Consider the following 27249-nt stretch of genomic DNA (forward strand, 5'->3'; position numbering starts at 1 on the left):
CTCTAGATGTGGCCTCACAAGGCATCTCCCTCAACCTGCTTGCCACAGTCTTCTGAATGCATTCCAGGAAACCATTAGCCTTGGCCATGAGGGCACATTATTGGCACAAAATATACAAGATAAAAGAACATGTTGTAGAAAGAGAACACCAAAATGCCACACCAGTATTGACTCAAGGAGAACATGCTATACTGCATTTCTGGTTTCTGTCTTGAATTGTGTTGGTCCTTTCTTCAGTTCTGCACAGAAGTGTGTTATCTCAGCACAGCTAATCAGGAACCACATGTGAAAGACTGACCCACTGCTTGAAAAACCTGGACAGAAAGCAAAATCAAATCTTAAATTTTGCCATTAGTGCAAATACTTCCATAGGCTTGGCATGGTCCCAGATTGCTCCAGGTTAATATTATTTTTTAAACTTTTTAATAATGTTTACTAAATACAGCTGTCTGGAATTAAACAGAAGAGTGATGTGAATAAAAGCAAAAAAAATATTTTTTGGCTTAAAAAGCATGTAGCTGATACTCTTCTTTCCTTATTTTCCTTGTTGTGGCCTTTCATTACTTAAAGGTGCTTATAAGAAACATGGGGGCAAACTTTTTAGCAGAGTCTGTTGTGACAGGACAAAGGGGGACGTTTTGAAACTAAAAGAAGAAAATTCAGACTAGATATATGGAAGAAAGTTTTTTACACTGGAGAGGACGAAACCCTGGCCCAGGTTGCCCAGAGAGGTGGTAGATGCCCCATTGTTATGGTTTTGACTCAGCTGGCAGCACAGTTAAAACATGGTTGCTCTAGTGGAACTCCCATACACATCCCCCCGACAGGGATAGGAAGGAGGGTTGGGAGCAAAGAAAAATACAAAGCCCACTTAGTTGAGATAGGGAGAGGTTAATGGAATGACAGAAAAGGTGCCGGATTTTGTTGGGAGCACAGAAAAGGCAAGCAAGCAAGGCAGAGCCAGAGAAAAGGAAAGCCAGAAGTCCAGGAGCTGAAGAACAGAGAGCAGACAGCAGAAACAGGAATCATCACAGGTTACAGTCTGAAGCCCAGGTCCCATCCTCCTTTGGCCCAGCCAGCCCTTCCCTTACATGGTAGGCATGATGTCAGCATGGTATCAAATACCCATTAGCTGATTCAGCTGTCCATCCTGGCTGTGTTCCTCCCGGCTGAACCCTAGACACCCATCCCTGAAACCATTTCAGGTCAGGTTGTTTGGGACCCCCTGGGCAATCTGCTCTGGTTGAAGATCTCCCTGCTGACTACAGGGGGGGTTGGACATGAATGACCTTGAAAGGTGACTTCCAACTCAAACTAGTCTGTGATTCCATCACAGGCTGATACTGCTTTAGACTCTGTAGCAAGGCTTTACAGAGGGATCTAGACAAGCAGGATTGATGGACTGAGGCCCACAGGAGGAGCTTCAACAAGGCCAAGTGCTGAGTCATGCACTTGGGTTACAACATCTCCATTTTGGTTTGGTCTGGTGTGTGTTTTTTGTTGTTTAGTTAATTATTCTTGGTTAACGTTTCTTTTGGTGGTTATTTTGCAGGGAGAAGGAGGTTGGTATTTATTTGTTTGAGGTTTGGGCTTTGGTTATTTTTTGGTTGGTTGACTTTTTCTCTTCTTCTGTGGGGTTTTCTTGTTGCATGTCTCTTTTATTGGTTCATTTTTGTTATTTTTAAAAATGCCCTTGGTTAATTTTTTGTTAATCATTTTGTTATTTTCAGGGTGTTTTAGGGGACCGGTTGGTTCATTTATTTTTTTATTGCAAGGTTTAGTGGATTTTGTTTTCTTTATTTTGAGGAGGTTGTTAATTTTGTTTGGTTTTTAATGCCATTTTTTGGTTAATTTGCAGGGGTAGAGAGTGTTCATTTTGGGAGTGTTGGCTTTTTGCTATTTAACCATGGGGTTTTTTGGTTACATTTTTTAGTTACATTTCTTGTTGTTACATTTTGCTACATTTTTTACTACTTTTCTGTAATTACTTTCTGATACTCTGTTACATTTTTGTTACCTTTCTGTTAAACTTACCTTTTTATTACATTTATGTTGCATTTATATTATTTTGTTAATTTTTTGTTACATTTCTATTACATTACTTTTCAGTACTTTTTTCTCCTCCCTTAATGTCTTTGTTTTAATTTATGTTATTTTTTCGTTATGTTGTCAGTTTTTTATTGGTGGAGTTGGTTGAGGGTTTTTGGAGTTTATTTTGGGGGGAGTGTTGGGGCTTTTTGATTTTTTTTCCATGTTTTGGGGAGTTAATGTATGGGGGTAAATTTGGATGGGGAATTTTTTACGGGGGGGTAATTTGGGAAGAGTGGGAATTTTTTTTTTTTTTTTTTTTTTGAGGGGGTGGGAGGGATTTGGTTAAATTTATTTTAATTTTTTGGTTACTTTCTTACCACTAATTTTTCCCCTTTTCGGGGACACAGAGCTCCTTTTCCTCAGAGGCCAGTTTCCAAGGAGAGGCAACACTTGAGAACTTGGCCTCTGATCAAGCAGTTTTAACTAAAATGGGACCTTTCTCTGACGAATTTTCCATCCCTATACTGCCACAAACGAAAGCTGCCTTTCAGCCTTGGGGGACACATGGAAAACAGAACAAGAATCTTCAAGTCTGAAACCCGCCTAGCCTTGTACATAGTGATGAAGGGCTGCAGAGAAACAAAGTGGAAAGGATTATCCAGGACAAGCAGGGCCACCTCAGAGCTAACCAGCACCAGGGAAGGAGTACTCTCCTAGACCCCAATGCCTTGTCTGCATTTTTTCTACCTTCCTTATCCCAGTCTCTACAGAGTGTGGACCGTGCTCCTCACAGAATGCCCTTTTTCCCTCCTAGCATAGCAAGGAGCGTCAGGAGCCAGCTGAATGCTCCCCATTTGTTCCTCACTACAAAATTGCAGCTTTCGCACTCTACCTGTAACACAGCCTCTGGGTGGAAAGACTGGGGGAGGAAGGACCAGAACTGGGTCTAGGATGCAGAGTCTTGAAGCTATCTTTTTGCTGGAGGATGCATTGTCTGAGTGAAAGGAAGGAGACCAGACACCTATGTACACTGGGTTTCCCTCTCCCACTCCTGCACTTTAAGTAGGTCACTTCCTTTCTCTTTAGTAGCTTCCTCTTTTCTTTGGTACACACACAACTTCTGCTAGAACTAAGATGTGGTCAGATAATGAGCATTAAAGCTTACAGAGCTCAGAGAGATGCCTGATCAGAGCTATTTGAGAGAAAAATCCAGGCTAATCACCTTAACAAACCAGTAATACTGCTCGGATTTTGAACAACAAACCACAGCTCCTGGATGCCCCACACATGTCGAGGCAAGAGAACTAAATGCAGCACCAGAAGGGATGTTTGGGTCACTGAGTTCACTAAGAGATTCATACAATCTCTTCCATATACATACCAAGAACCATCTTCTGAATGCCTCTCTAAGGCAGAAGCTCTTTCTGCTTTTATACCAGAGCAGTTTCAGGTCTCTTAATCTGAAATTCTCTGACTGAACAAAAATTATACCAACTGCTCATGTTTACAAGATGAAGATCAAATTCAGCTTTGAAATGATGAGACCACCTCACGTTGACATGTTAGCACTTGGGCACTTCAGATTCATCTTGCAGTTATTCATGAACATACACACACTACTTGAGCTGACAGACAACTGCCCTTTGCTACCATAAGACAAAAACAGGTAACATAAAACAATTCTTAAATGTGTGCCTGTGATTGTTTCTTCCTCAGACTGAAATGATCTTTGATGTAAAGTATCTGGGATCCTTTTCAACCAGCTCTTCTGCTTATGACAAAGCATCCTTTTCTTTGTGGTCTAAGTCTGGTTGGTCTCAACTTTACTAATATTCCAGCTAAACAGGACTCCTGCTACAACAACATGCTGCTACCCTCCACACTCCACAGCTTCAAAAACATTCCATGTCCACTCAGTCTTTCTTGTTTGGAAGGTCAACACCAAACCACTGAAACATCAGCATTTTCACATCTTTGATCTGAATGTGGAAGTTCAACAACACCTAAGTCTCTTTGGGGAGCTCAAATAGCAAAGAGCAAACAGCTTCCTTGGGGCCTCCACGTAACTAAGCCTAAGTTCAACGTAAGTTCAATACTTGTGGCTTCAGGGAATCCAGTTCTTCCTGCTAGGTAAAGCAAAACACATTTCAATTCAACTTAATTTTAAGCAATGACCCAATTAATTCTCACATTCTACAAGGAAAGTATTTTAAACCTTAATAACAGGCAGATTGAAAGATCTCACTGTTATGCAGTTCTGTCCCTCACAAGACGTTTGGAAAAACACTTGTGGGCTAGAAAATGGCATTTGAATCACCCTTTCCTCTGCTCTTCAGCTCCGCAAGGAACATATCCACACAGCACTGATAGTACAGCCTGGCTGCAGGGACTGTGAAAGTTCATCTCAGGTGACTGACCAGTTTTATGTCCTCCAGGTCTCTGGGTGGATAGCAGAGAAAAATCCTCCTGGCAGCAGCAGTCAGAAGCTGCCATGAAATGCAGCTTTGTGTCATAACAATATTTTTGGGAGTGGACAAGAGAACTCGAAGTAGTGCCCCAGTTGCTCTCAGCTCTTTGTCAGCATGTGTAGGGGTAAGGCTGTGTCTGGCTTGCTCAGAATATTTTTGTACTTGGCACCAAAGAAGCAACACTTTGAGTACTGGATTCATCAGTACAAGGACATTGAGGTGCTGAGACAGGTCCAGAGAAGGCCAACGAAGCTGGTGAAAGGTCTGGAGAACGAGTCTTGTGAGGAGTGGCTGAGGGACCTGGGGTTGTATAGTCTGCAGAAAAAGAGGCTTGGGGGAGACCTTCTCCCTCTTTACAACTCCCTGAAAGGAGGTTGGACCTAGGTGGGGGTTGGTCTCTTCTCCCTAGTAAAAAGTGATAGATTGAAAGCAAATACCCTCAAGTTGCACCAGAGGATACTAGAAGAAAATTTTTCACTGAAAGGGTTTTCAAACATTGGAACAGGCTCCCCAGGGAGGGAATTGACTCCCCCTCCTTGGAGGTGCTGAAAAGAGGTGTGGTCCTGAGGAACACAGCTTAGCACCAGATGTGGTAGTTAGATAATGGTTGGACTTGATGATCTTAAAGGTCTTTCCCAATTGAAATGATTTTATGACTCTATGATATTGGCTTCTTTCAGCCAATAATTCTAATGAAAACTTTTCTGAGGTAATGGTTGAGCTAAAACACTTAATTCTCCCTGATGCCCATGACAATATCCAAACCTGTTTTAGGAAGAAAACTGGGTGTCCTGATGATACTGTAAAGTTTGGCTATTTAAGGAAGCCCTCAAAGACTCCAGTTTTACATTTTAGAAAGTGGACATTTTTAGTAGAAGGTTGCGTGAGCTTGGGTGCAAGGAGACTCGTGTCTCAGATCTTGCATACCAACAAGGCAAGGTGGCAGCTTTACATTTCTTGAACACGTGTATGTACATTACATTTCCCAGAACTAATCACCATATTTACATTTCTATTATGAAAGCGTGGTAGTCACTGGGAGTCTCTGGTAATTGTTGAGGGGGTCATGGCGACCCCTGATGGAATTTCTACAGTTGTCCTCTGGGTGCTTCTTCCTTGTTTGGTAATTTCTGTTCTCATTTACCAACCGACGAGCACCCAATGGAGAGGAGTGCCTTTGTCACTCAAGCTTCGCATCCTGTGAGGACTTACTGTGAAAGTGCATTGCCCTTAAAATCCTTCTCTCTTTTGACCTTGTGCAACCATTTCTGCTAGACATGGTACTGCTTTAAAACAATCACTTATACAAGTACCTGAAGACACAAGACCTTCTGGTATCACTGGTGAGCTGAGCAGGTTGAACACAGTTTGAAGCTGTAAATTCACACTCTTTTTCTCCCCGGATCACCTGTGACATGCATCCAATCTTGGAAGGGTCCTGCTTCCACAGCTGCACCTGGAGATATTGCCCTGTGCTCCTCGAAAGCAGCTCTTTGTCACCTCTCATAGTGAAACTGCAGGGGCTTGTAGACGTCACTGAGCACAAGTGAAGGCAGCTTGTCCTGATGGTGGATTGCTTGTAATTAGCCATACTAAAGACCTTAGTCTTAAGTGGTTTGATCTGCTCAGGGGATAAGCTGAACCAGTATGCTCACACAGCTGAGTTAATCTCTGCACTGGGATTTGTTATGACTGTCCTCCAAGACTTGTTAGTCCCACACAAACAAATGGCAATGGAAGAGAACCCAAAACCCCACCAGCCACAAGCAAGGCAAAGCTTCCACAGAATTCCAGCCTGGTGGGCACTGGAAGGGACTTCTGGGGACCATCTCATCCCACCCCCTGGCTAAAGCAGGGTCACCTGCAGCAGGTTGCCCAGGATCACAATGTTCGAGCAGGTCTGGAATCTCTCCATAAGAGACTCACACAACCTCTCTGAGCAGTTTGTTCTGGGGCACCTCACAGCTTTTTCCTCATGTTTAGGTGGAACCTCCTGGGTTCCAGTTTGTGCCTGCTACCCCTTGTCTGTCACTGGGCATCAGACAGAGTCTGACCCCGTCCTTTTGTCCCCCACCCTTTAGCTATTGGTCAGCATTGAGAAGATCCCCTCCTAGTCTGCTCTTCTTACAGCTAAACAGGCTGAGGTCTCTAAGCCTTTCCTCCTTGGAGAGATGCTCCAGTCCTCTCAGTACCTTTGTATCCTCTGCTGGACTCTCTCCAGTAGTTCCCAGTCTCTCTTGAAGTGAGGAGCACAGAACTGGACACAACACTCCAGATGCGGCCTCACAAAGGCAGAGTAGAGCAGGAGGAGAAGCTCCCTTGATTGGCTGGCCACATTTTTCTTGGTGCACCCCAGAACACCGTTGGCCGTCTTGGCCACGAGTGCATGTTGCTGGCTCATAGGGAGCCTGTTGTCTGCTAGCACCGCCAGCTGCTTCCCATCTGGGTGTCACAGGTGCGACCAAGGGACCCGCTGCGTCTGAGGAAAATGACTTGAGAGGAGGGAGGCGGGACGAAACCGAAAGCCTCGCCCTCAAATAATGGCCGCCTCGTCTCGAGTGACACTAGCGGCAGCCAATCAGAGCGCGGGCAGCGGACGGGCTGGCGGCGCCAGAGCAGAGCGGCAGCCCCGGCGGGCGAGGGAGAGGAAGAGGGAGTGGCGGAGGTGGCCTCGGCCTCTTCTCTGCTCTCCCCTTCCCTGCCGGGGCGGCCTTAGTAGGAAAAATGGTTCGGCCGGGCCTGGGCCGGGCCCTCCGGGCGCTGCAGCTGCTGCAGCCGCCGCTCAAACCCCTGGGACCGGCTGCCTGCTATGGGTAATACTCTCAACCGTTTCCCTACCCCTTTTTGCCGTGATCGTCCCTTCCCTCAGCCCGCAGCGGTCGGAAGGTGACATCTGACAGGCCCAAGTGGATGTCATTATCCGGGGGAGGGGGGCCGAGAGGGAAGGACGGGGCAGCGGTGAACAAGGCGATTTAGCAGTTGTGAAGTGACAAGGTGGGGATGCTGATGGTAACCTGTTTCTGCAGTTAGCTGAGGAGGGTGGTCTGGCTTGGGAAGGAAAAGCCTTTTCTTTCACTGCTTTCTCTTTGCTGCACGGAGCTGTGTAAGCTCCACAGCCCCTTCGTGTCAGTGTCTGTCACTTTTCCTTCTCCCAGTCCATTTCGCCCTGTAAAGCCCCTTCTGTCAGTGTCACCCTCCCTTCTGCCATTTTCCCTCTGCAAGGCTGTTGAACGTCCTCTGACACCTGCAATGGTGTTTCTTGGGGGCTGCAAAGAAAAGACATGTATATAATGCTGCTTATTCTGCAAATCCTAGTAAGGAAGGCAGACATAATACCATTTTACACAAACACACACAGAGATAATGACTAGGTTGTATTGTAGCACTACTGGAAGAGAAAGGTAGTTCCCAGTTTAAGATGTGCTGCTACAGAATATGAGCTTGAGTGTGGCATCCAGCAAGGCACAGTACAAGATCTGCCTATTCTGCATCTGTGCTGTCTTGATAAACCTAGGCAGTATGTATCTAGCACTTCTTGGAGAGCTTTAAACTTTAACATTACTAATTCAGTTACAAAATAGTGGGTTGAGTTTTGTTTTAACATCATTTATGATCATGCCAACCAATACAGTCTTTAAGAAAACTTGATGGAAGCAAGGTCATCATGCTGAGAATACTACTGAAGTTATTTCAGAAGTCTGTAAGGAAGACCAAATCCATCTTAGGTCTAGCCATTTTCTCATCACACTGAAATACCCAACTCTTAGTCCAGAAAGAACTGAAAATGCTGTCTGTGTTAAACTCCCAGATTCACTGGACTTTACCCTGAGACACAATCCAAAAAAAAAGCTTCTCACAAACTCAGCAAAATTCTCAAGCTCTGGCTGTTAATAATTAACCTCCAAAAATGTAGAATTGTGTAAAATAACACAAATAAATGAAAAACTACCAACACATGAAAATCCCCAGCATCTGAACCAGAAAAATGGAACATACATCCTTTGTCTGTTAAAACTAGGCGTTGGTAATCTTTGGTAAGAAAAGGTAACAAGATGGTGTTTATTTCTGGTGTGTTAGAAACTGGAAGTGGATTGGGCAGTTATTAATCAAAATAAAAGAAAAAAATCACTACATGAGCTGAGTATAACTGTGTACTTAATATTACTTAAATAATATTAGTAGTAGTTATTGCATTATTAAATCTGTTTCCATTTCAGCCCATTGGTCTCCTTTCCTTTTCCCTATTCCCTTTCTCAAAGGTGGGAGATACTGGGTGATAGAACAACTATTTACCTAATTAAACACAGTTAATCACATATTCCTATAAAATGTAGTAAGAACAACGTACTCATTTGCTGTGGTGAGAACTGAGAACTAGGGTCTAGAGCATGAATGTTGTGAGGCGTGGCTGAGAGAGCTGCGGTTGTTTGGCCTGGAGAAAAGGAAGCACAGGGGAGACCTTCTTTCTCTCTACATTCACCTGAAAGGAGGTTGGAGTCTGGTCCCATCCTCTTGCCCCCACCCTCTGGCTACTGATAAGCATTCAGAAGATCCCCTCTCAGTCTTCTCCAGGCTAAAAAGCCCCAAATTTCTCAGCCTTTCCACATGATAAGGTCAACACCAGAATTTCAGAAGTTCTGCTGTGGCAGAATGAGGTTTCTTGTCTACTGGATTTCTTTCAAAGCATTTCTGTAGCCATGTAAAGCTGCTTTTATGTTCTCCTTGTAGCACAGTCAAGACTTTCCCCCCCCTTGCCCTTTAAGTCATTTAGATGCATTTGTGAAACCTAAATACAAATGCTCACAATTGAATATTTCTCTGCTCCTGACAAGGGTTTTATTTAGTCTTCTGTACACTCCAAAAGGTAAGTGACCCATTTAAATCTCACTGTATTGTCATTAATATCTAGAGAAAGTGATTATTCCATATTCCTTGAGTGACCATGCAGGAATGAGAATTAACTCTGTTTCCCTTTCTCTTTCCCCCTCAGTACTTCAGTAACATCTGCTAAAATCCAAGTGAATGGAGTCCACCTGCACTATCAGCAGACAGGAGAAGGAAGCCATGCGGTTCTTCTGCTCCCTGGCATGCTGGGTCTGGAAATTTTGTCTTGTCTTTGTAGAGCAGCCACCTCTTTCACCAGCCTGTCTCAAGCCTGAGTGCACAAAACTGATTTGTAATGTCTGCAAGTTTGACATTAAAATACTGCTGCACAGAGAGGAAAAGGCAGAGTTATTGCAACTAGTTCACAGCATTTGAAGATTTTATTTACCTCACTGAGCACCTTTTGTGCAAAGTCTTGATGGGCATAATAGTCACCCACATTTTGGGACTTAACTGTGCAAAGGGAATGTCCAGCACACGTGGCAGGCAATAAGCTAAACAAGGTGCAAAATCACAGAGCATTAAAAATATCAGGTCTGCTCTAATTGGCACTGAATTACACATTCCTTTTAGAAACTAGATGTGTTCCCAGTGAATTAACAGACCTAATGCAGCGCTTGGTGGGGGTTGGAAGGGACCTCTTTGGATCACCTAGGACAACCCTGCTGCTAAAGCAGGGCCACCCACAGAAGGTTGCCTGGGATTACAGTGTCCAGGCAGGTTTGGAACCTCTCCAGAGAAGGAGACTTTATAACCACTCTGGGCAGCCTGCTCCAGTGCTCTGGCACCCCCACAGCAAAGGTTTTCCTCATGTTCAGATGAAACTTCCTGGGTTCCAGTTTGTGCCTGTTGCCCCTTGTCCTGTCACCAGGCACAACTAGAAAAGAGTCTGGCCCCATACTTTTATCCCTGCTGTTTAGCTCTTGATCAGCACTGAGAAGATCCCCTCTCAGACTACTCTTCTCGAGGCTAAACAGCCCCAGGCCTCTGAGCTTTTCTACCTCAAAGAGATGCTCCACTTCCCTCAGCAACTTTGTAGCCTCTGCTGTTATCTTCCCAGTACTTCCCAGTCTTTCTTGAACTAGGGAGCCCAGAACTGGACCCAGTAGATGTGGCCACACTTGGGCAGAATAGAGGGAAGGAGAACCTCCCTCAACCTATTGGTCATGCTCTTCTTAACGCACCCCAGGAGACCATTATCTTTAGCCATGATGGCACGTTGCTGGCTCATGGTGAACTTGTTGTCCTCCAGTTGTAATATTATTTTCATTAGGTGTACATTGTTACTGTTCAGTTAGCATTATTACAAACAGTACTAGTTATGCTTAGTATCTTTACCATTATGAAGTTTATGGTTTATTATCTTTGGGCAGCATGACAGGGTAACCTTTACATTCCAACTGTCACCTGCTTCTTCCCTTTGTACTAAGTTTTCGCTATTATTGTGCACTACTTACAGTTGTTAACAGAAAAATAAGTGTCTCATGGCAACCAGCTAAGTGTTTTTAGCTCAAGAAAATTAATTAGTCTCTAGATTATTTGTAAACCAGACTAAATTAGAAGTGATGTTTCTCTTTCTAATGAAAAAAGCCCTGAGAAAACACATGCTGCTGAAGATGAGCCAGTGTGTGCCCAGATGGTCAAGACCAACAGCATCGTAGCCTGCATCAGCAGCAGTGTGGCAATCAGGACTAGGACAGTGATTGTCCCCCAGGTGAGACCACACTTCAAATACTGGGTTCAGTTTTGGATCCCTCACTCCAAGAAGGACATCAAGGTGCTGGAACTTGTCCAGAGAAGAGCAAGAAAGCTGGTGAAGTGTCTGTAGAACAAGTCTTGTGAGGAGCAACTGAGAGAGGTGGGGTTGTTCAACCCAAAGAAAAGGAGATTCAGAGGAGACTTCCCACTCTACAACTTCCTGAAAAGATGCTTGATCCGGGAGTGAGGGAGGTGTGTGTGTGTGAGTCCCTTCTTAGTAAAAAGTGAGGTTTAGGTTGCACATAAGGAACGATTTCTCCCCCAAAGGGCTGTCAAACCCTGGAATAGGCTGCCCAAGGCAGTGATGCAGTTGCCATCCCTGGAGGGGTTTAAGAGCTGTGTAGATGTGGTGCTGAGGGACATGGTTTAGCAATGAGCTTCACAGCGTTGAGCTGATGTTGGACTTGATGATTTTAAAGGTCTTTTCTAGCCTGAATGATTCCGTGACCCTGAGTAGCAGGGGATACAGTTATCACATGACCATAATGCAAATAAGAAAGGATTTGCAGTCTTACCTTCATGTGAGTGTTTATAGAGATCTAGTGCCACAGACTGGAGTACCTCAGTTCTTAATCCTTTGAAGTTTTAAGCCGTCAATAAAAGCAGCTGTTCTGCATCAGGAAAATTGTGGCTAATTTTGGTAACATGCACATTAGAGAAATCACAACTTTAGCTGTCACCACTGTCCCCTCAGCAATGAAGGATTTAAAGCTCAGCTCCAGGCCCCAGTAAGTCCCTTCCAACCGCAACCGTTCTATGATTCTGTGAGTACTACACTATGTATGTTTTATGGTTTAACCAAAAACTGCTGATGTTTTAGGGAGCGGCCAAACTGATTTTGGACCACAGCTGAAGTCTATGAATAAGCAGCTTTTTACAATAGTTGCTTGGGATCCTCGGGGTTATGGGCAGTCCATTCCTCCATCTCGAGACTTCCCTCCAGATTTCTTTGAGCGGGATGCCAAAGATGCTGTGGATCTTATGCAGGTAAATCTGTTCTATGCCTCTCCTATGAAGACAGGCTAAGAGAGTTGGGGTTGTTTAGCCCAGAGAAGGATCTAAGGAGAACTTACTGCACCTTCCAGTATTTGAAGAGGCCTGTAAGATGAGGAGAGACTTTTTAGCAGGGCCTGTTGTGATTCAACAAGGGGTGGTGTTTCTAAACTAAAAGAGGGAGATTCAGACAAGAGAGAAGGGAGAAATGTTTTATAGTGAGGGTGGCAAGACCCTGGCCCAGGTTGCCCAGGGAGGTAGTAGATGGCCCATCCCTGGAACCATTCCAGATGAGGCTGTCTGGGGGTCTGAGCAATCTGCTGTAACTGAAGACATCCCTGCTGGCTGCAGGGAGGTTTGGCTAGATGACCTTTAATGATCTCTTCCAATCCAAGCCAGTCTGTGATTCTATGAATTTGGTTTTGTTACATTATGCTGTGCCATCTCTTTGTTCACGCTAAGAATGTTGGCAGAGCATTAAAATAAAAAAAAAAAGAAAAGAAAAAGACAAAATTCAGACAGTCATTTCAACTATATTTCTGTAATAAGCAGCAATCCTTTGAAACTGCAAATGCAGCCTTCCTTGAGTGTTCTGCATAGCAAAACAAAGTAAATCTGACAGTAGAATCAGGATTAAGGCCTAGTTTTGCCCTCTAACCATAAAACCAATCTCTCTGCACTGTGTATCATCAATTTCTTCTGCCTTGCTAACAAAGAAAATAAAGATGCTGCCAGGGATAGGTGACGAATTTTCCATCTAAATGGCTGTAACCCCTACCCCTGCCTCTGTTCAAATACTAATAAATGCAACATAGAAACCAGAGCTGTCCCTAGAGAGCACATAACCATGTAGCTTCCAGTCCAACAGGGTAGCAGCCTGCCAGCCTCAAAAGCTGCCAAAAATAATGAGACATAGTATTTTATGAAAGAAGTTTGTAGCAAGGAGGGAGTCAGTTTCTTCTCTAAGACAATAAGCAACAGGATGAGGAACTGATCTTGGACATTAGGAACAGTTTCTTCCCTGAGAGAGTGGCTAAGCCCTCAAACAGGCTGCCTAGGGCAGTGGTGGAATGCCTATCCCTCGAGAGATTTAAAAGCCAGGTAGATATGGTGCTTAGGGATGTGGTTTAGTGATGACCTGGCAGTGCTGACTTAACAGCTGGGACCTGATGATCTTGGAGGTCTTTTGCAACCTTAGTGATTCTGTGATTGATAGAAGCATCTAACAACAAATCATTAAGACCTTCCCAAGCATGGATAACTTGCTTGTATTTTAGCATAACCTAAAGGACTCATCCCAACTAGAATTTCCAGTTGTCACTCCTGACAAGGGCTTTATAATGACTCACTGTTTGCATACATCAGGTGGCCTACACTGAGCCAAATAACCCCTCCATATAGGTGGCTTCAGAGGCTCCTTCAGAAGATGGCATCTCTGCAGGAGCTGGGAGTGTTGCAAGGTCTCTATGAAGTAACTCAGGCTGGAACTGTGCACCTTGATGCAGGTGACACTGCTCTCTATCACCATGTGTATTCTGTGAAAGAGCTTACTTGACATAAAAGGAATATCATGCAAATAAGTTTATTTTGCAAATAAGTTCACTCCATCTCAGTGCCTAATGCTGCAAAGGCCAACAGCATTAAAACAATCATGGAAATAATTAGTGTGGATATTTAAGAGGTTCTTGCTCTTCAGAGCTGCTGTCCTGGCAAAATGACAAGCTTGGACTTCTCCAAGATTTTGCAGATCAGCTGCAGCCCTTATTTGTGATATGCTCCCTGTGCTCCAGTTAAAGCACATAGTACAGAGTGCTGTTGTGTTGCAACTCATTGGTGTAAGCTACTTCTGTCACAATGTATGTGATCATCGATTGCATTTCACGCAGGCCTAGATGGAGGGCAAAAATCTGTGGATCTCCAAAGAGATTTGGTTTACTCACAGGGCAAAGGCATCACAAAATCCACCCCCAGAACTGAGCTGTGCAACCTGCCCTCAGCATATTAGCAGTGTTAGGCAGAAGCCTGTACCTTAAGTAATTAAAGATTAAAACAACCAAACCTGCATGCCATATCAACACATCTCTTACATTGCATTGGCTTTTGGAAGGCTCCAAAGGCTACATTAAATTCCTCATGCTTGAAAGGCATCCTGAGACAACTCAGAGAATGCATCAGGGTAATGACTAGTAAAGACAAGTGCTGGAGGCAAACAGATCTCAGCTGAAGCATTGGCAAATAACCTGTCATGAAGAACAAGAATTTTAATCAGCTCTTCCAGCCATCAGCACACTTTGAGATCCATAATTTGCTGTTGGCAGTAGGCAACAGCAGCAGCAACAGCAAAACCTTAAGCTTTAGGAGCACTGCTGCCAGCCTCTGCAACTTGCCAAGACTCCAGCAACCCTTCAGCAGCATGGTATTGAAAGTTGGTCACAGGTAACTACATTTTCAGCAGGCCAGGGCAAATCTGTGATCAACTTTTCTCTTTCCTTGCTGTTAGCTCTTACTTCTTATGTCTTTTTCTTTCTGCTACCTGTTTTCTTTTCTGTTTAGTAATTAAGGCATAGCAAAGTGAAATCCAGTATTGAGCATCGCTACACTGAACCTCATACCAAGGAAGAAGCCAAAACCAGGAAAGCATTCTAGTGATAAAGGTTATGCCTCACTTCAGCATAGGTTTACAAGCAGACCACCACTGCCCTGGGCAGCCTGTTCCAGGACTGGATAACCCTTTGGGGAAGAAATTGTTCCTAATGTCCAACCTAAACCTACCCTGGCCCAACCTGAGGCCATTTCCTTTCATCCTACCACTTGTTACTAGGGAGAAGAGATGGACCCCCACTTTGCTGCAACCTCCTTTCATGGAATTGCAGAAAGTGAGGTGGTCTCCCCTACGCCTCCTTTCTCTAGAGTAAAGAACCTCAGTTCCCTCAGCTGCTCCTCAGAAGACCTGTTCTCCATTAGTTTTCTCTTGTTTCTTGTGACCATAATAACAAGGCAGCAACTCAGAGAGACCCTGGCAGAGATCATAAAACTCCCTTTTTACACCCTTTCCGTACTATGAATTTCTTAAAACTATCCAGCACTTCTTATTTGCTCATAAAACCAGTAGATGATGTACTTACAACTTTCTTTTACAAATCAAGGCACTGAAGTTCAAGAAGTTCTCTTTACTGGGCTGGAGTGATGGTGGAATTACAGCACTCATTGCGGCCGCAAAGTATCCAGCTCTCATCCACAAGCTGGTGGTCTGGGGAGCAAATGCCAGCGTTACTCAAGAGGATGTGAGAATTTATAATGGTATGTACAAGCTGAATACCTTACCCTAAAAGAATTACTTTCATTTCTTCTTGACCTGGGGATCTTAGCCAGGTCACATCTAACTGGAGAGCTGAAGACACACCAAACCTAAAGTAACAGGGCAAAAAATTCACCAAGTTCCTGAGGAGAGGGACAGGCTAAGAGCTGGGTTTGTTCAGCCTGGAGAAGAGGAGGCTCCAGGGAGACCTTGCTGCAGCATTTCAATACTTGGTGGAGCTGATAAGAAAGATGGGGACAGACTTTTTAGCAGGGCTTGTGGTTACAGGACAAGGAGTGATGGTTTTAAACTAGAAGATGGAGATTTAGACTAGATGGAAGGAAGGTATTTTTTACAATGAGACACTGGCCCAGCCTGCCCAGAGAGCCATCCCTGGAAGGCTGTCTAGGGCTCTGAGCAACCTGCTCTCGTTGTAGATGTCCCTGCTGACTGCAGGGGGCTGGACTAGATGACCTTCAAAGGTTTCTTCCACCCCAGACCAGTCTATGATTCTATGATTTAAGTCATAGTGAGAAACTCCCCAAAAGGATAATACAACAGTCTTTTTAACAAGTCCTTACCACCTTACACCACTGAAAAGCAGAAGCTAGAAGACCTTATCATTGGTTTTCAGAAAGTCATTTTTTTGTGGCTGTAACAAATTCCTAAGGATAAACTCCAAATAATATTATTTCCTCCTGGCCTGATTTCTATTCTCACATCTTGCCTGACCTTTAAGCAATATCCACAGAAAATTTCTGAGCTCACACACAATGGTTTTTGCCTCTGGGGCCTATATAATCCATAGACAGTAAGAAAACAAGCTCATAACTTACCATTTGAGTTCAGGAAGCAAATGAATCATTCAAGTAAATCTCTGAGGATGCCTTTCTAATTTGCATTCCTTTAAAGTTAATTACTGTGGTTACAAAACCTTTGCAAGGCAAAGAAACTTAAGATTTCTGATCCTTATTCCAATCACATGAAACAGAATCTGACCATTTATCACTGTAAAGAAAAACAGTAAAAAGTGGTGTTTAACTCATAGGGAGACCTCATTTGCTTTCGAGAACAGAAATTCAAGGACTGAACCATGCAGGCTTACAGCAAATGTAGCCCAGTATGGCTTCATTTAATCAGATGGACTTTGATTTCAACCTCTAGTGAAATCTGACTGTCTCCTTCAGCTAGTTCAGTAAGCAAAATGCCTTTTACCTCTATAGAAGAGGGGTTTTTTTTGTGTGTATGAAGTTTTTCTTCTACAATTACGGAATGCTCATCAGTTACTATTAGACAGCATGCTAAAATATAAAAAAATAACACTAATTTTTAAAAGTCTCATTTTACAATGAGCACCCACTGCAGTGCTGAGCTGTGGTTTCTTCAGGAACTGGTGCTTACCACATCACTCTCTGCATGACGAAGTTCAGAGCAGCAGCCTTCAATAAGTGGACCATCAGCTCCAGTGAAGGGTTTGATAGGAAGAAAAGGGCATTTTCCCCCCCTCCTCTTCTTAGATTAAGGCCAACTGCAAGGATAAGCCAGTAGATTCTATAAGGGAAACACCTGTTCAGTGGCAGCCAGCCTGGGGTGAGCAAACGTATTTCCAACCAGCTGCTGTTATAAAACCCTTTCAGTCACTGCTCCCTTTCTCATTTGTCTGGACAGGTTCTGTTTGTTAATTAGCACCTACCTCCTTTCTTCCCTTAATTCTCATTTGAAACCAATTAAAAGCTTTGCTAGTGGCATGTATTGCTGTTTGATGACTCAGTGCTTTTTACATCTCTTTCAAGTTCTCTGCTATGCCAACACTGTTTTGGGTTTTAGCTATACAGAGTCACGCAGTTGAGATGTAGTTCAGTGCAAGTCACCCTTGTGGACATCTGTTTTGTGAGCAGTACCGAAAATTTGAGGGGGGGAAACTAGGTAAGTCAGATTAGACTATCATGTCAGATTTATTTACACAGCTTTAGCCAGCCTGCCATGAATCAGAGGACTCTACTGAGTTGCTTGTTTTTCCGTAAGACCATGGCAAATGTACCATGATATCAGCCTGCTGGAATGCCTTAGTAAGAGCTTCCTTCCTCTCAGTACTGGTAGGAGGCGTGGAAGAGCTTCCATCCATGAGCCAGAGCAAAAGGCTGGAGGACATAAAGAGGAATTGTTATGAAACAGTCCCTTTTTTATACACAAGATGTCTCCTGTAGCTTCTCTCCTACAAGCCCTCCAAGAAGGAAAATCACAAGTTTTAGGACTGAGTCATAGAATCATAGAATCATTTTGCTTGCAAAATACCTTCAGGATTGAATCCCAACTATTATCCAGCTCTACCAAGGCTGGTACTAAACCACATCCCTCAGCACCACATTTCTATGTCTTTCAAACACCTCCAGGTATTCAATCATCTCAGGTGGCACCCTGTTCCAGTGTTTGAGAACCCTTTCAGTGAAGAAGTTTATTCTAATATCCAGCCTAAGCCTTCCCTGGCCATTTCCTCTTATTCTATCACTTGTTACAAGAAAGAAGAGACCAGACCCACCCCCAGCTGGCTCCAACCTCCTTTCAGGGAGTTGCAGAGAGCAAGAGGGTCTCCCCTCAGCCTCCTTTTCTCTAGTCTAAACAACTCCAGTTTCCTCAGCCACTTTTTAGAAGACCTGTCCTTTGATGATTAGAATCATAGAATCATAGATTACTTTCTATTATTCTTTGTGACCATAGAAACAAGGCAGCAACTCAGAGAAACCTCAGCAGAGAACACAAAACTCCTTTTTTTTAATACCCTTTCCATACTGTGAATTCCCTATAACCATCCAGTGCAGTTTCAGGTTTGAGCTACACATCTGCAGTCCAGTCTGAAAACTTACTCGTGGTAGGTGTTGACATCCCTGGGTCCTGTCTTGTTGCTGGAAAGGACCTAACGTATGTCCATGTCGTTTTGTGTAGGTATCCGAGATGTTTCAAAATGGAGTGAAAAGGTCAAGAAACCGTTGGAAGAGATGTATGGACAGAAGTACTTTGCCAAAACGTGTGAGGCTTGGGTAGATGGAATATCTCGCTTCACTGAAAAAGCAGGCGGTAAGGCTTTTGTGGAGTGAAACTGCAGCAGTTGTAGGAGTAGCCAGCTCTGGATAAAAGCCTAGCAGCCAGTAAAGGAAGGAACTCTGCTCACGGTATTAAAAGCTGGGACTGGCTCACACTCCTGAATAAAGCAATTACTTTGTAGATGGTTCACAGAACCAGAAAAGTACAGGAGGAAAACACATTTATGGAAAACATTAGCTGATGTGTCTCTGCCCTTATTCCACCACAAAACAACATTAAAACACTGCTTTTGTGCAGGCTGAGCTCCTCTCCGGTCCCTCACTGTTGTTGGTGGCATTAGGATATCCCAAAAGTGTGTTCATTCCAGTTCCTGCAAGCAGGAGCTGAAGAACTATTTCAAACCTAGCAGATAACAAGTTTAAAAAGAAGGAAGTTCCGGTTTTGAGATCTTGCAATTAACAAAACGCCTTTTAAAAACACTCCTGACACACCTCAGAGTGCTTAAAAATAAAAAAAAAAAAAAAAAAAAGAGTTAAATTAGACAAGATAATTATTAAATGTTAATCTCTGAAGATTTCTGCAGCTCCTCTACACAGATTTTTACGGCCAAGGATACCATGAGGAATAACTGGAGTTCTGTTTTAATTCAGTGGAAAACTGCTTTTAATTTGTCTAAAGCAGAAACAAATAAACCAAGGAGGATGGAATTCTCTTAATGCTTTTCTGTAGCTCTTGGAATGAGATACAGGAGGTGACACATACTACAAGGAAAACATTTCTTCACTGCCTGTTTTTCCATAAAGTTTTGCACAGGACCAGCAAGATGTTACTAGAATTTCTCCCAGTAGAGTGATATAATGAATTATGACCTGATTTATTTTACACTTTCTGCCTTAAAGCTACTTTATTCTTAAATCCAAGCCCAGGCTGGTGACACTCTGGCTGTGACATCCTTTTACTGCCTGCACATACCTCAGAGATTGTTAGCTGGTGTGTCCAAAATTGAAGACACATGGAAACGTGTAACAAGGAGCTGAATTACCCGGAGGCTGTGACAGAGTCAGACACTGGGAGAAGTGAAATGATGGCCAAGAAAGATGAAGAACCATCAGACCTAGTTTTGTCCAGGGGTAGCCTGAGGAGGCCTCCTTAGAATTAAAGTTAGGACACACTACATAAAAGATGCAGATATGGCTAGTACAAGAAAAGGGGTTAATGAAACCTGTCAGAGAAAAAAGGAGGACAAGGCCTTTGTTGGACAAAATCTCACGCTTTTTTAAAGAAATAGACAATTTTTGCCTTATATGAGATGGCTTTTAGTGTGAAATGCCCTAAGAAATTAACTTTTAGAAGGTGACAGAAGTTTCATGAAGCTGCAAAATTCAAGATTCTTCTTGCTGTTCTGTGCTTTTGAAGTAAATATAATCTGATGGTTGTAGTGCAACACAGTTTTAGGACTACAAATGAGGAAATAGTTTGATTCTCAGCTATGTCCTTAGGTAAATGACCTAAATTTACTGTTTACTCTTCCTCCTACCCTCTAACAGAGCCCTCCTGCCCTCCGTCCCCCCACTTGCAAGGAATCATGAAGGTAGAACCAGGAAGAGCCAGCAAATAAGTGCCTGGCTTTGTGAGTGGTGTCAGCAGCAGGACTTTGGCTTTTTTGACCAGGCCTGCTGGCAACAGATAGGAAGGGCCTATCTCAAAGGAAGAAAAGGAACCTGAAGCAAGAGCTAGCAGGGCTCATCAACAGGACTTTAAAGTAGAATTGAAAGGGGTTGGGGATGAAACCAGGCTTGCTGGAGAGAAGCCTGGAAGTGGCATGCTGATAACCTGTGGGACAGTGTGCTAGTGAGGTTTGGGAGGTGGCCAAGGCTCCAGTGGAGGTGAGGAACAGAGATCAGTGTGTCACTAAAGACATAGGAGCTGATGGACTGGTCATCATGGAAGCATCAGTGAAAAGCCTCATGGGAACTAGGGTCACTCTTCCTAAATAGGTGGCAGAACCATTAGCTCAACTGAAGTACATGCATACAGAATCACAGGATGTTAGGGGTTGGAAGGGACCTCAAAAGATCATCTAATCCAACCCCCCTGCCAGAGCAGGATCACCTGTACCAGATCACACAGGAACACATCCAGGTGGGTTTTGAGTATCTCCAGAGAGGGAGACTTCACAATCCCCTGGGCAGCCTTTTCCAGTGTTTGATCATCTCACAGTGAAAAAATTCTTCCTCATGTTTCCATGGAACTTCCTATGCCTCAACTTCCACCCACTGCCCCTTGCCCTGTCATTGGGCATCACCGAGAAGAGCCTGGCTCCATCCTCTTGGCACTCACCTTTTACATATTTATAAACATGAACGAGGTCACCTCTCAGTCTCCTCTTCTCCAAGCTAAAGAACTCCAGCTCCCTTAGTCTCTCCTTGTAAGGAAGATGTTCCACTCCCTCAATCATTTTTGTGGCTCTGCACCAGACTCTTTTAAGCAGTTCCCTGTCCTTCCTGAACTGAGGGGCCCAGTACTGGATACAACATTCCAGATGCAGTCAGGATGATGAGGCTGATGAAGCTCTCTACAAGCAGCTGGTGGGGGATTTCAACTTCCTGGATGCCTGCTAGGAATACAATACCGCAGAGAGGGAACTATCCCAGAGGTTCCTTGAGCGTGTGGGAGAACTTCCTAACACAGCTAGGGAAGGAACCAACTAGGGAGGGAGCCCTCCTGAACCAGCTGCTTGTTAACAGGGAAGGACTTGTAGGAAATGTAGCAGCTGGAAGATGTTTTAGAAACAGTGACCTCAAAATTAGAGAGTTTTCAATTGTCAGGGAAGTAAGGAGGGGGGGGTAACAGAAGAGCCACTTTGGACTTCTGTAGGGCAGATTTTGGCCTGTTCAGATCGATTGACAGAATCCCTTTGAATGCCATCTTGCAGGACAAAGGAGTCAAGGAGGGCTGGCAACTATTTAAGAAGGAAGTCTTAAAGGCACAGGAACAAGCCATGCTCATGTCCCAAAAGAAGAACTGGCAAGGAAAGAGACCTGCATGGGACACGGTTTAGTGATAGTAGCTTAGCAAGCCGTTGGACTTGATGATCTCAAAGGTCTCTTCCAACCTCAGGAGATTCTGTGGTTTAGCACCAGCCTTGGCAGGGTTAGATAATGGTTGGATGCCATGATCTTAGAGGTCTTTTCCAACTAAAATGATTCTATAAAACGTGGGGCAGAAGTACTCCATTCACTTTATCCCTTTGTGCAAGTGCCCATTAATGAAGCCAATTTCAGGAAAGAAAGATTTTGGAGGAAAAAATATTGATTATAGTCCTAATTACACTGTTGCATCAATTTCATACTATCCACAAGGAAGAGGCAATAGCCAAGACCCAGTGGCAATCACAATCCTTTACAGAAGCAGTTTGTGTTTCATACTGTTTGAAAACAAAGCATGACCTTCATTTTTCTCCCTAGGTAGTATCTGCCAAGAGCTTCTGCCAGATATTAAGTGTCCCACATTTATAATTCATGGAGTGAAAGACCCTTTGGTTCCACAGCCTCACGCAGAATACATTCACAAGCACATCAAAGGCTCTCGGTAAGTTATGGAGTATTTATAACCCATTGTTGAAGAAATGAAGCAGTTCAAATCCCTGGTGTAGAAAACCAAGAGGACAGGGACAAGGTGTCTGTGCCACAGAGGTATTCTAAACTTCCTGAGCAAGCTGCAGTGCAAACAGCATAGGTGGATCTTTCTTGCTATATAATGTTTGAATTAACTTCTTGAAGTCCTTGTCCACCAAGTAAGATCCTTTTCCTTTTTCTACTTGACACAGAACAACACCCCAACATTTATCAAAACGGGATAGTTTCTTTCTTCATGGCCACTGCATTCCTTTTACTGCAAGAGACCTCACATCCATCCCATTCAGCAAAGCAGTGAAATTAAATGCCATGAACAGAGGTATTACCAGTTATTAGAGAAGCCCAGGATACTGATGTCTGCTTTGCCTTGTCAATGTGAGCAACCTCAAGCATTTTTGTTTTCCAACAGTCCCATGAATTTTCAGTGATTTTCCATAAAAGCAGAACAAGAATAAGCATACAACTCTTCTCATAGATGCTACTTTATCACTGAGAAAAATCTTGAGCCAACACCTGCTTCTTTGAAAAGCCCAGAAATGCTTCCTATAAAAAGGTGGGGTTTCATCAGCTGAATTTTCCTCATGGATTTACACACAAATCCAAGAGTTGTATTACTGCTTAACAACACTGTGATGATTAACATGAGAGAAAATTAGGAGCACAAACCTTATTACTATGAATGCAGAGTATACAAACTGCTTTATTCTGAAAAACTGGGTGACGTTCATAGGAATTAATTACACCATAGGAAAGATGAGAACAAGAAACTTTCCCAGTCACATGCAGGTATTTTACTCCATGTCTGCTTGTTAGTACTGCCACATGCCCTGTTCAGAACACCAATCATTAAGTATGACTAAACTATGAAACACTCCAGATGCTAAGGCAAATCACAAAACCTACACCAGTATCTGAGAGCTCCTCTTTGGAAGACAAGCTGAGGAAACAGTTAGGAGTCATTAGGCAATAAATTGTGATTCTTTGCATGTCCTCATGCTCCTCTATGTGTGTCTTCATCAGAAATCAGACTAACAGTGTTAAAGAAGTGTTAGAAAGACATACTTGGTGTGTCAAGTTCTTCCCCCAGGTGGAAAGCAGCAGCAAGCATTTTGGGCTTGTCACACTCATATCACTATTAAAGACTGAACCTTCTCCATGTGCTACTTTTAAGCTTTCATTGTAGCTGAAGAAGTCCAATCTTCCCTTTTAACTTAAACTAATTATTTTAGTTTGGGACTGTCTTTTTCCAGGAAGAGTAGACAAAGTTCAAGCACTAACTAGGTTTGGGCAGTGACACAAAATCTATGCTTCTGTAGTGATCTCTCCAGTTTCTTCACTGCCTAGTACAACCTCTCAAAGAGAAAACACTCATACTTCACCTACTACTCCAGGATGCAGTGTTCTGGAATCTTAATTTTCTTTGCAAACTATCAGAAAGATTCCAAAAAAACAGCCCTAAAGCAATGTGGGACAAAAGGGCAAGCAATGTGCTAGTTACTCTTGCTGTGGGGTTCACAGAGAGAGAGAGGGGACTTAAAGCAAGAGTTCTGTACTTCAAACAGCTCTGCATTTGAGTAACCAAGATCAAGGGAAAGACAACAAATAATCACTTATGCTCACAGCATACAGATCTACAGTCCCCATTGGATTTTTTTTTCTTTAAGATTGCTTCTGATGCCAGAAGGAAAGCACAACTTACACCTACGCTTTGCAGAGGACTTCAACAGGGAAGTGGAAGATTTCCTACGCTGATGTGAACTGTAACACGTTGGAGATGTTTAGCCTTCAGGAATTTTACTTGGCTATCCATTTTCTTTCAAGCTACAGGTAGGCTTGAATCCTATGAGATAAAATAAGACTGATTTACATGAGAAGAATACACTTAAAATACATAAACCTCAGTGGATCAATGTACGCCACACTGCGCTACAAGATCTATGTGTCTGTAAGCTTCTTACAAACAGGCCAGATAGATGCTCTTTGTCCAATAAAGTGCTAAGAAAGACAGGAAACGTGATCTAGAATACATGCCTTTATGTGCTCTTACCATTAAATGACAAAACCATGGCAATAACAGGGATTGAGGGCTGTTACACCAAGAAACCTGTCAAAGTCACAAGCTCTAAGAAGATCACTGGGGACACACTTCTAGAGAACATGCTTCATCACGATCAAGTCATTTAGTCCACATGCCTGCTTTACAGAAGTTGCTTTGATACCAGGGAGCCTAAGCCTCATCCTCCTCTCCTTCCTCTTCAAACTCGCCCTGCTCATCAGCAGTGGCATCCTGGTATTGCTGGTATTCAGAGACCAGGTCGTTCATGTTGCTCTCGGCCTCTGTGAACTCCATTTCATCCATGCCCTCACCCGTGTACCAGTGCAAGAAAGCCTTGCGCCGGAACATGGCAGTGAACTGCTCCGAGATCCTCTTGAAGAGCTCCTGGATGGCTGTGCTGTTGCCAATGAAGGTGGCGGACATCTTGAGGCCACGTGGTGGGATGTCACAGACTGCCGTCTTGACGTTGTTGGGGATCCACTCCACGAAGTAGCTGCTGTTCTTGTTCTGCACGTTGAGCATCTGCTCGTCCACCTCCTTCATGGACATGCGGCCCCGGAAGATGGCAGCCACCGTCAGGTAGCGACCGTGGCGGGGGTCGCAGGCGGCCATCATGTTCTTGGAGTCGAACATCTGCTGTGTCAGCTCGGGCACCGTCAGGGCGCGGTACTGCTGGCTGCCACGGCTGGTCAGCGGGGCAAAGCCCGGCATGAAGAAGTGCAGCCGTGGGAAAGGCACCATGTTGACCGCCAGCTTGCGCAGGTCAGCGTTCAGCTGGCCGGGGAAGCGGAGGCAGGTGGTCACGCCACTCATGGTGGCTGACACCAGGTGGTTGAGGTCCCCGTAGGTGGGAGTGGTCAGCTTCAGGGTGCGGAAGCAAATGTCATACAGGGCCTCGTTGTCGATGCAGTAGGTCTCATCCGTGTTCTCCACCAGCTGGTGCACGGAGAGGGTGGCGTTGTAGGGCTCCACCACTGTGTCCGACACCTTGGGGGAGGGCATGACGCTGAAGGTGTTCATGATGCGGTCGGGGTACTCCTCCCGAATCTTGCTGATCAGGAGGGTGCCCATCCCAGAGCCTGTGCCGCCACCCAGCGAGTGGGTCAACTGGAAGCCCTGGAGGCAGTCACAGCTCTCCGACTCCTTCCTCACCACATCCAGGACAGAGTCCACCAGCTCGGCACCTTCTGTGTAGTGCCCCTTGGCCCAGTTGTTGCCAGCCCCACTCTGACCTGAGAAGTAGAGATCATAAACAAGATGCTATGTCAGCAGCCAAGGAAGAACAGAGAAAATACCACATCTCCTGCCCCATAGGGTTCATAAAAGCATTGAATGAATTGTAGAATGATTTGGGTGGAAGGGGCCTTAAAAGCTCATCTAGTCCAACACCCTGCAGTAGACATCTTCAACTACAGTAGGTTGCTCAGAGCTCCAAACAACCTGACTTGGAATGCTTTCAGAGACTGGGTATCTACCACCTCTTTGGGCAACCTTGGCTAGTTGCCTTCAGTATCAACAATTTCTTCCTTCTATCTCAACTATAGCCAACCAACTGAGGTGATCTGGTATTGACCTCACCCAGCATGAGCATGACTTCAAATTTTGGAAATCCCTCCCGTTTTTAGACTCTTCCATTGCACAATTACTCACCAAAGACAAAATTGTCAGGTCGAAAGATCTGTCCAAAGGGGCCAGAGCGCACAGAGTCCATTGTGCCAGGCTCCAGATCCACAAGGATGGCACGAGGGACGTACTTGTTACCTGCCGGAAGAACCAGAGCAGTGTCACATGTCTGCTGCTGTGCTCCCTTCCATCTCCCTGTGTTTTCATGGAGAGACAATGCTGTCTCCATTGGGAGTACTGTGAAATCAGAGCAGCTTACCAGCAGCCTCATTGTAGTAGACATTGATCCTCTCCAGCTGCAGGTCACTGTCCCCATGGGAGCTGCCAGTGGGGTCAATACCATGCTCATCACTGATCACCTCCCAGAACTAGAAGAAATTGTTGGAGAACAGCAATTACCACCCAGCGCCAGTCACACACACCACTGCAGGCAGGTCTCTATGACCCACAGACTCCACCACTCCTTGCAACGGAGGGCAGCTGCCCCGGGTGACGTAGTTCAGTACTCGAGGGCTTCCCTGGCCCCAGCAGCCGAGTTTACAAAGGGCAGAGCAGCAGCTGGAGCTCATCTTTTCCTAGCTTGGATTCACAGGCTATCTCCCCTGGCTCTTCTTCCATTGTCTAGCTACAGCGCCATTCTCCAGCCACCACAAGAAGATGGCAACATCCGCTGCACACCCAGGGAAGGGGTTACCCACGACGCTGAGCATCTCCCGTTCCTTCCCATAGCGAGAAGGCAGCGACCGTAGCCTGGCCACATCCTACCTCCGGCAGTCACGGAAACCAGAGCCGCGGTGCCTTTGAGAGGCCGGAGCCGCTTTTCAGCTAGGGGCCAGGGCTGCTGCTACCCCCGGAGAGCAATCCTGGGGCCCTCGCACGCCTCGAAACCCTTCCTCGCCCGTACCTTGGCGCCGATCTGGTTGCCGCACTGCCCGGCCTGGATGTGCACGATCTCACGCATGGTTCCAGCGTCCGCCGCCGCTTTCTCCCCCTGCTCCCGCACTCGCCGCTGCAACGGCCGCGCCCCGCGAACACCCTTAAATGAGGCGCCGCGCCGCGCCCCGCCTTGACGTCACGCCGGAGCGGCGCCCAGCCAATGGGGGCGCGGGGGCGAGGCGGGGCTGCGGCATTGTCCTGCCGTGGTGGGGTGGGGCCTGGCGCTGCGGGGCGGGGCTGGGGCGGGACCGAGTCTGTCGGGACACGATCGTTTTTTGGCTGGGAAGGAGGTCCGCGATCCTGGGTCTAACCGTTATCCACCTGCCTAGTCTGGCGCTAAACCATTGTGCAAGGTACAACTGCCCTGACAGGCACAAAAAGCTTGACAAAGGGACGAGGCTGGCTAGGAGCTGATCAAGATCTGCTTGACGTCTGGCAGACATTAACTGGCCATCAGGGCCCACATCTGACCTTGCTTTTGTGTTGCTTGGAGGACTCAGCCTTCAACTAATTAAGAAATTG

The 27249-nt window shown here is 44.9% G+C and overlaps 2 protein-coding genes across 9 annotated transcripts; one reads left to right on the forward strand and one right to left on the reverse strand.

Annotated features, from left to right (window-relative positions):
• The first annotated feature begins 7207 nt into the window (after window positions 1-7207).
• Window positions 7208-24119, forward strand: BPHL (biphenyl hydrolase like). Its single transcript, XM_054381785.1, has 7 exons — window positions 7208-7312; window positions 9490-9593; window positions 11962-12128; window positions 15281-15434; window positions 18376-18507; window positions 21942-22065; window positions 23777-24119. The coding sequence occupies exons 1-7, from the start codon at window positions 7224-7226 to the stop codon at window positions 23862-23864; spliced, it is 858 nt and encodes a 285-aa protein (XP_054237760.1). The 5' UTR covers window positions 7208-7223; the 3' UTR covers window positions 23865-24119.
• A 113-nt stretch (window positions 24120-24232) lies between these two features.
• Window positions 24233-26752, reverse strand: LOC128967670 (tubulin beta-1 chain-like). Of its 8 annotated transcripts, XM_054381865.1 has the most exons (5): window positions 26696-26752; window positions 26051-26159; window positions 25819-25929; window positions 25141-25400; window positions 24233-25104 (listed from the first exon to the last, which is right to left on the reverse strand). In XM_054381865.1, the coding sequence occupies exons 1-5, from the start codon at window positions 26750-26752 to the stop codon at window positions 24340-24342; spliced, it is 1302 nt and encodes a 433-aa protein (XP_054237840.1). In that variant the 3' UTR covers window positions 24233-24339. The 8 variants fall into 8 exon arrangements, with proteins under 8 accessions (XP_054237840.1, XP_054237837.1, XP_054237839.1 ...); XM_054381862.1 differs by having other exon boundaries at window positions 24233-25400; window positions 25819-25960; window positions 26055-26159; XM_054381864.1 differs by having other exon boundaries at window positions 24233-25400.
• Between the last annotated feature and the right edge of the window lie 497 nt (window positions 26753-27249).

The sequence above is a fragment of the Indicator indicator genome, chromosome 6 (genome assembly GCF_027791375.1).
Source record: "Indicator indicator isolate 239-I01 chromosome 6, UM_Iind_1.1, whole genome shotgun sequence".
Lineage (NCBI taxonomy): Eukaryota > Metazoa > Chordata > Aves > Piciformes > Indicatoridae > Indicator > Indicator indicator.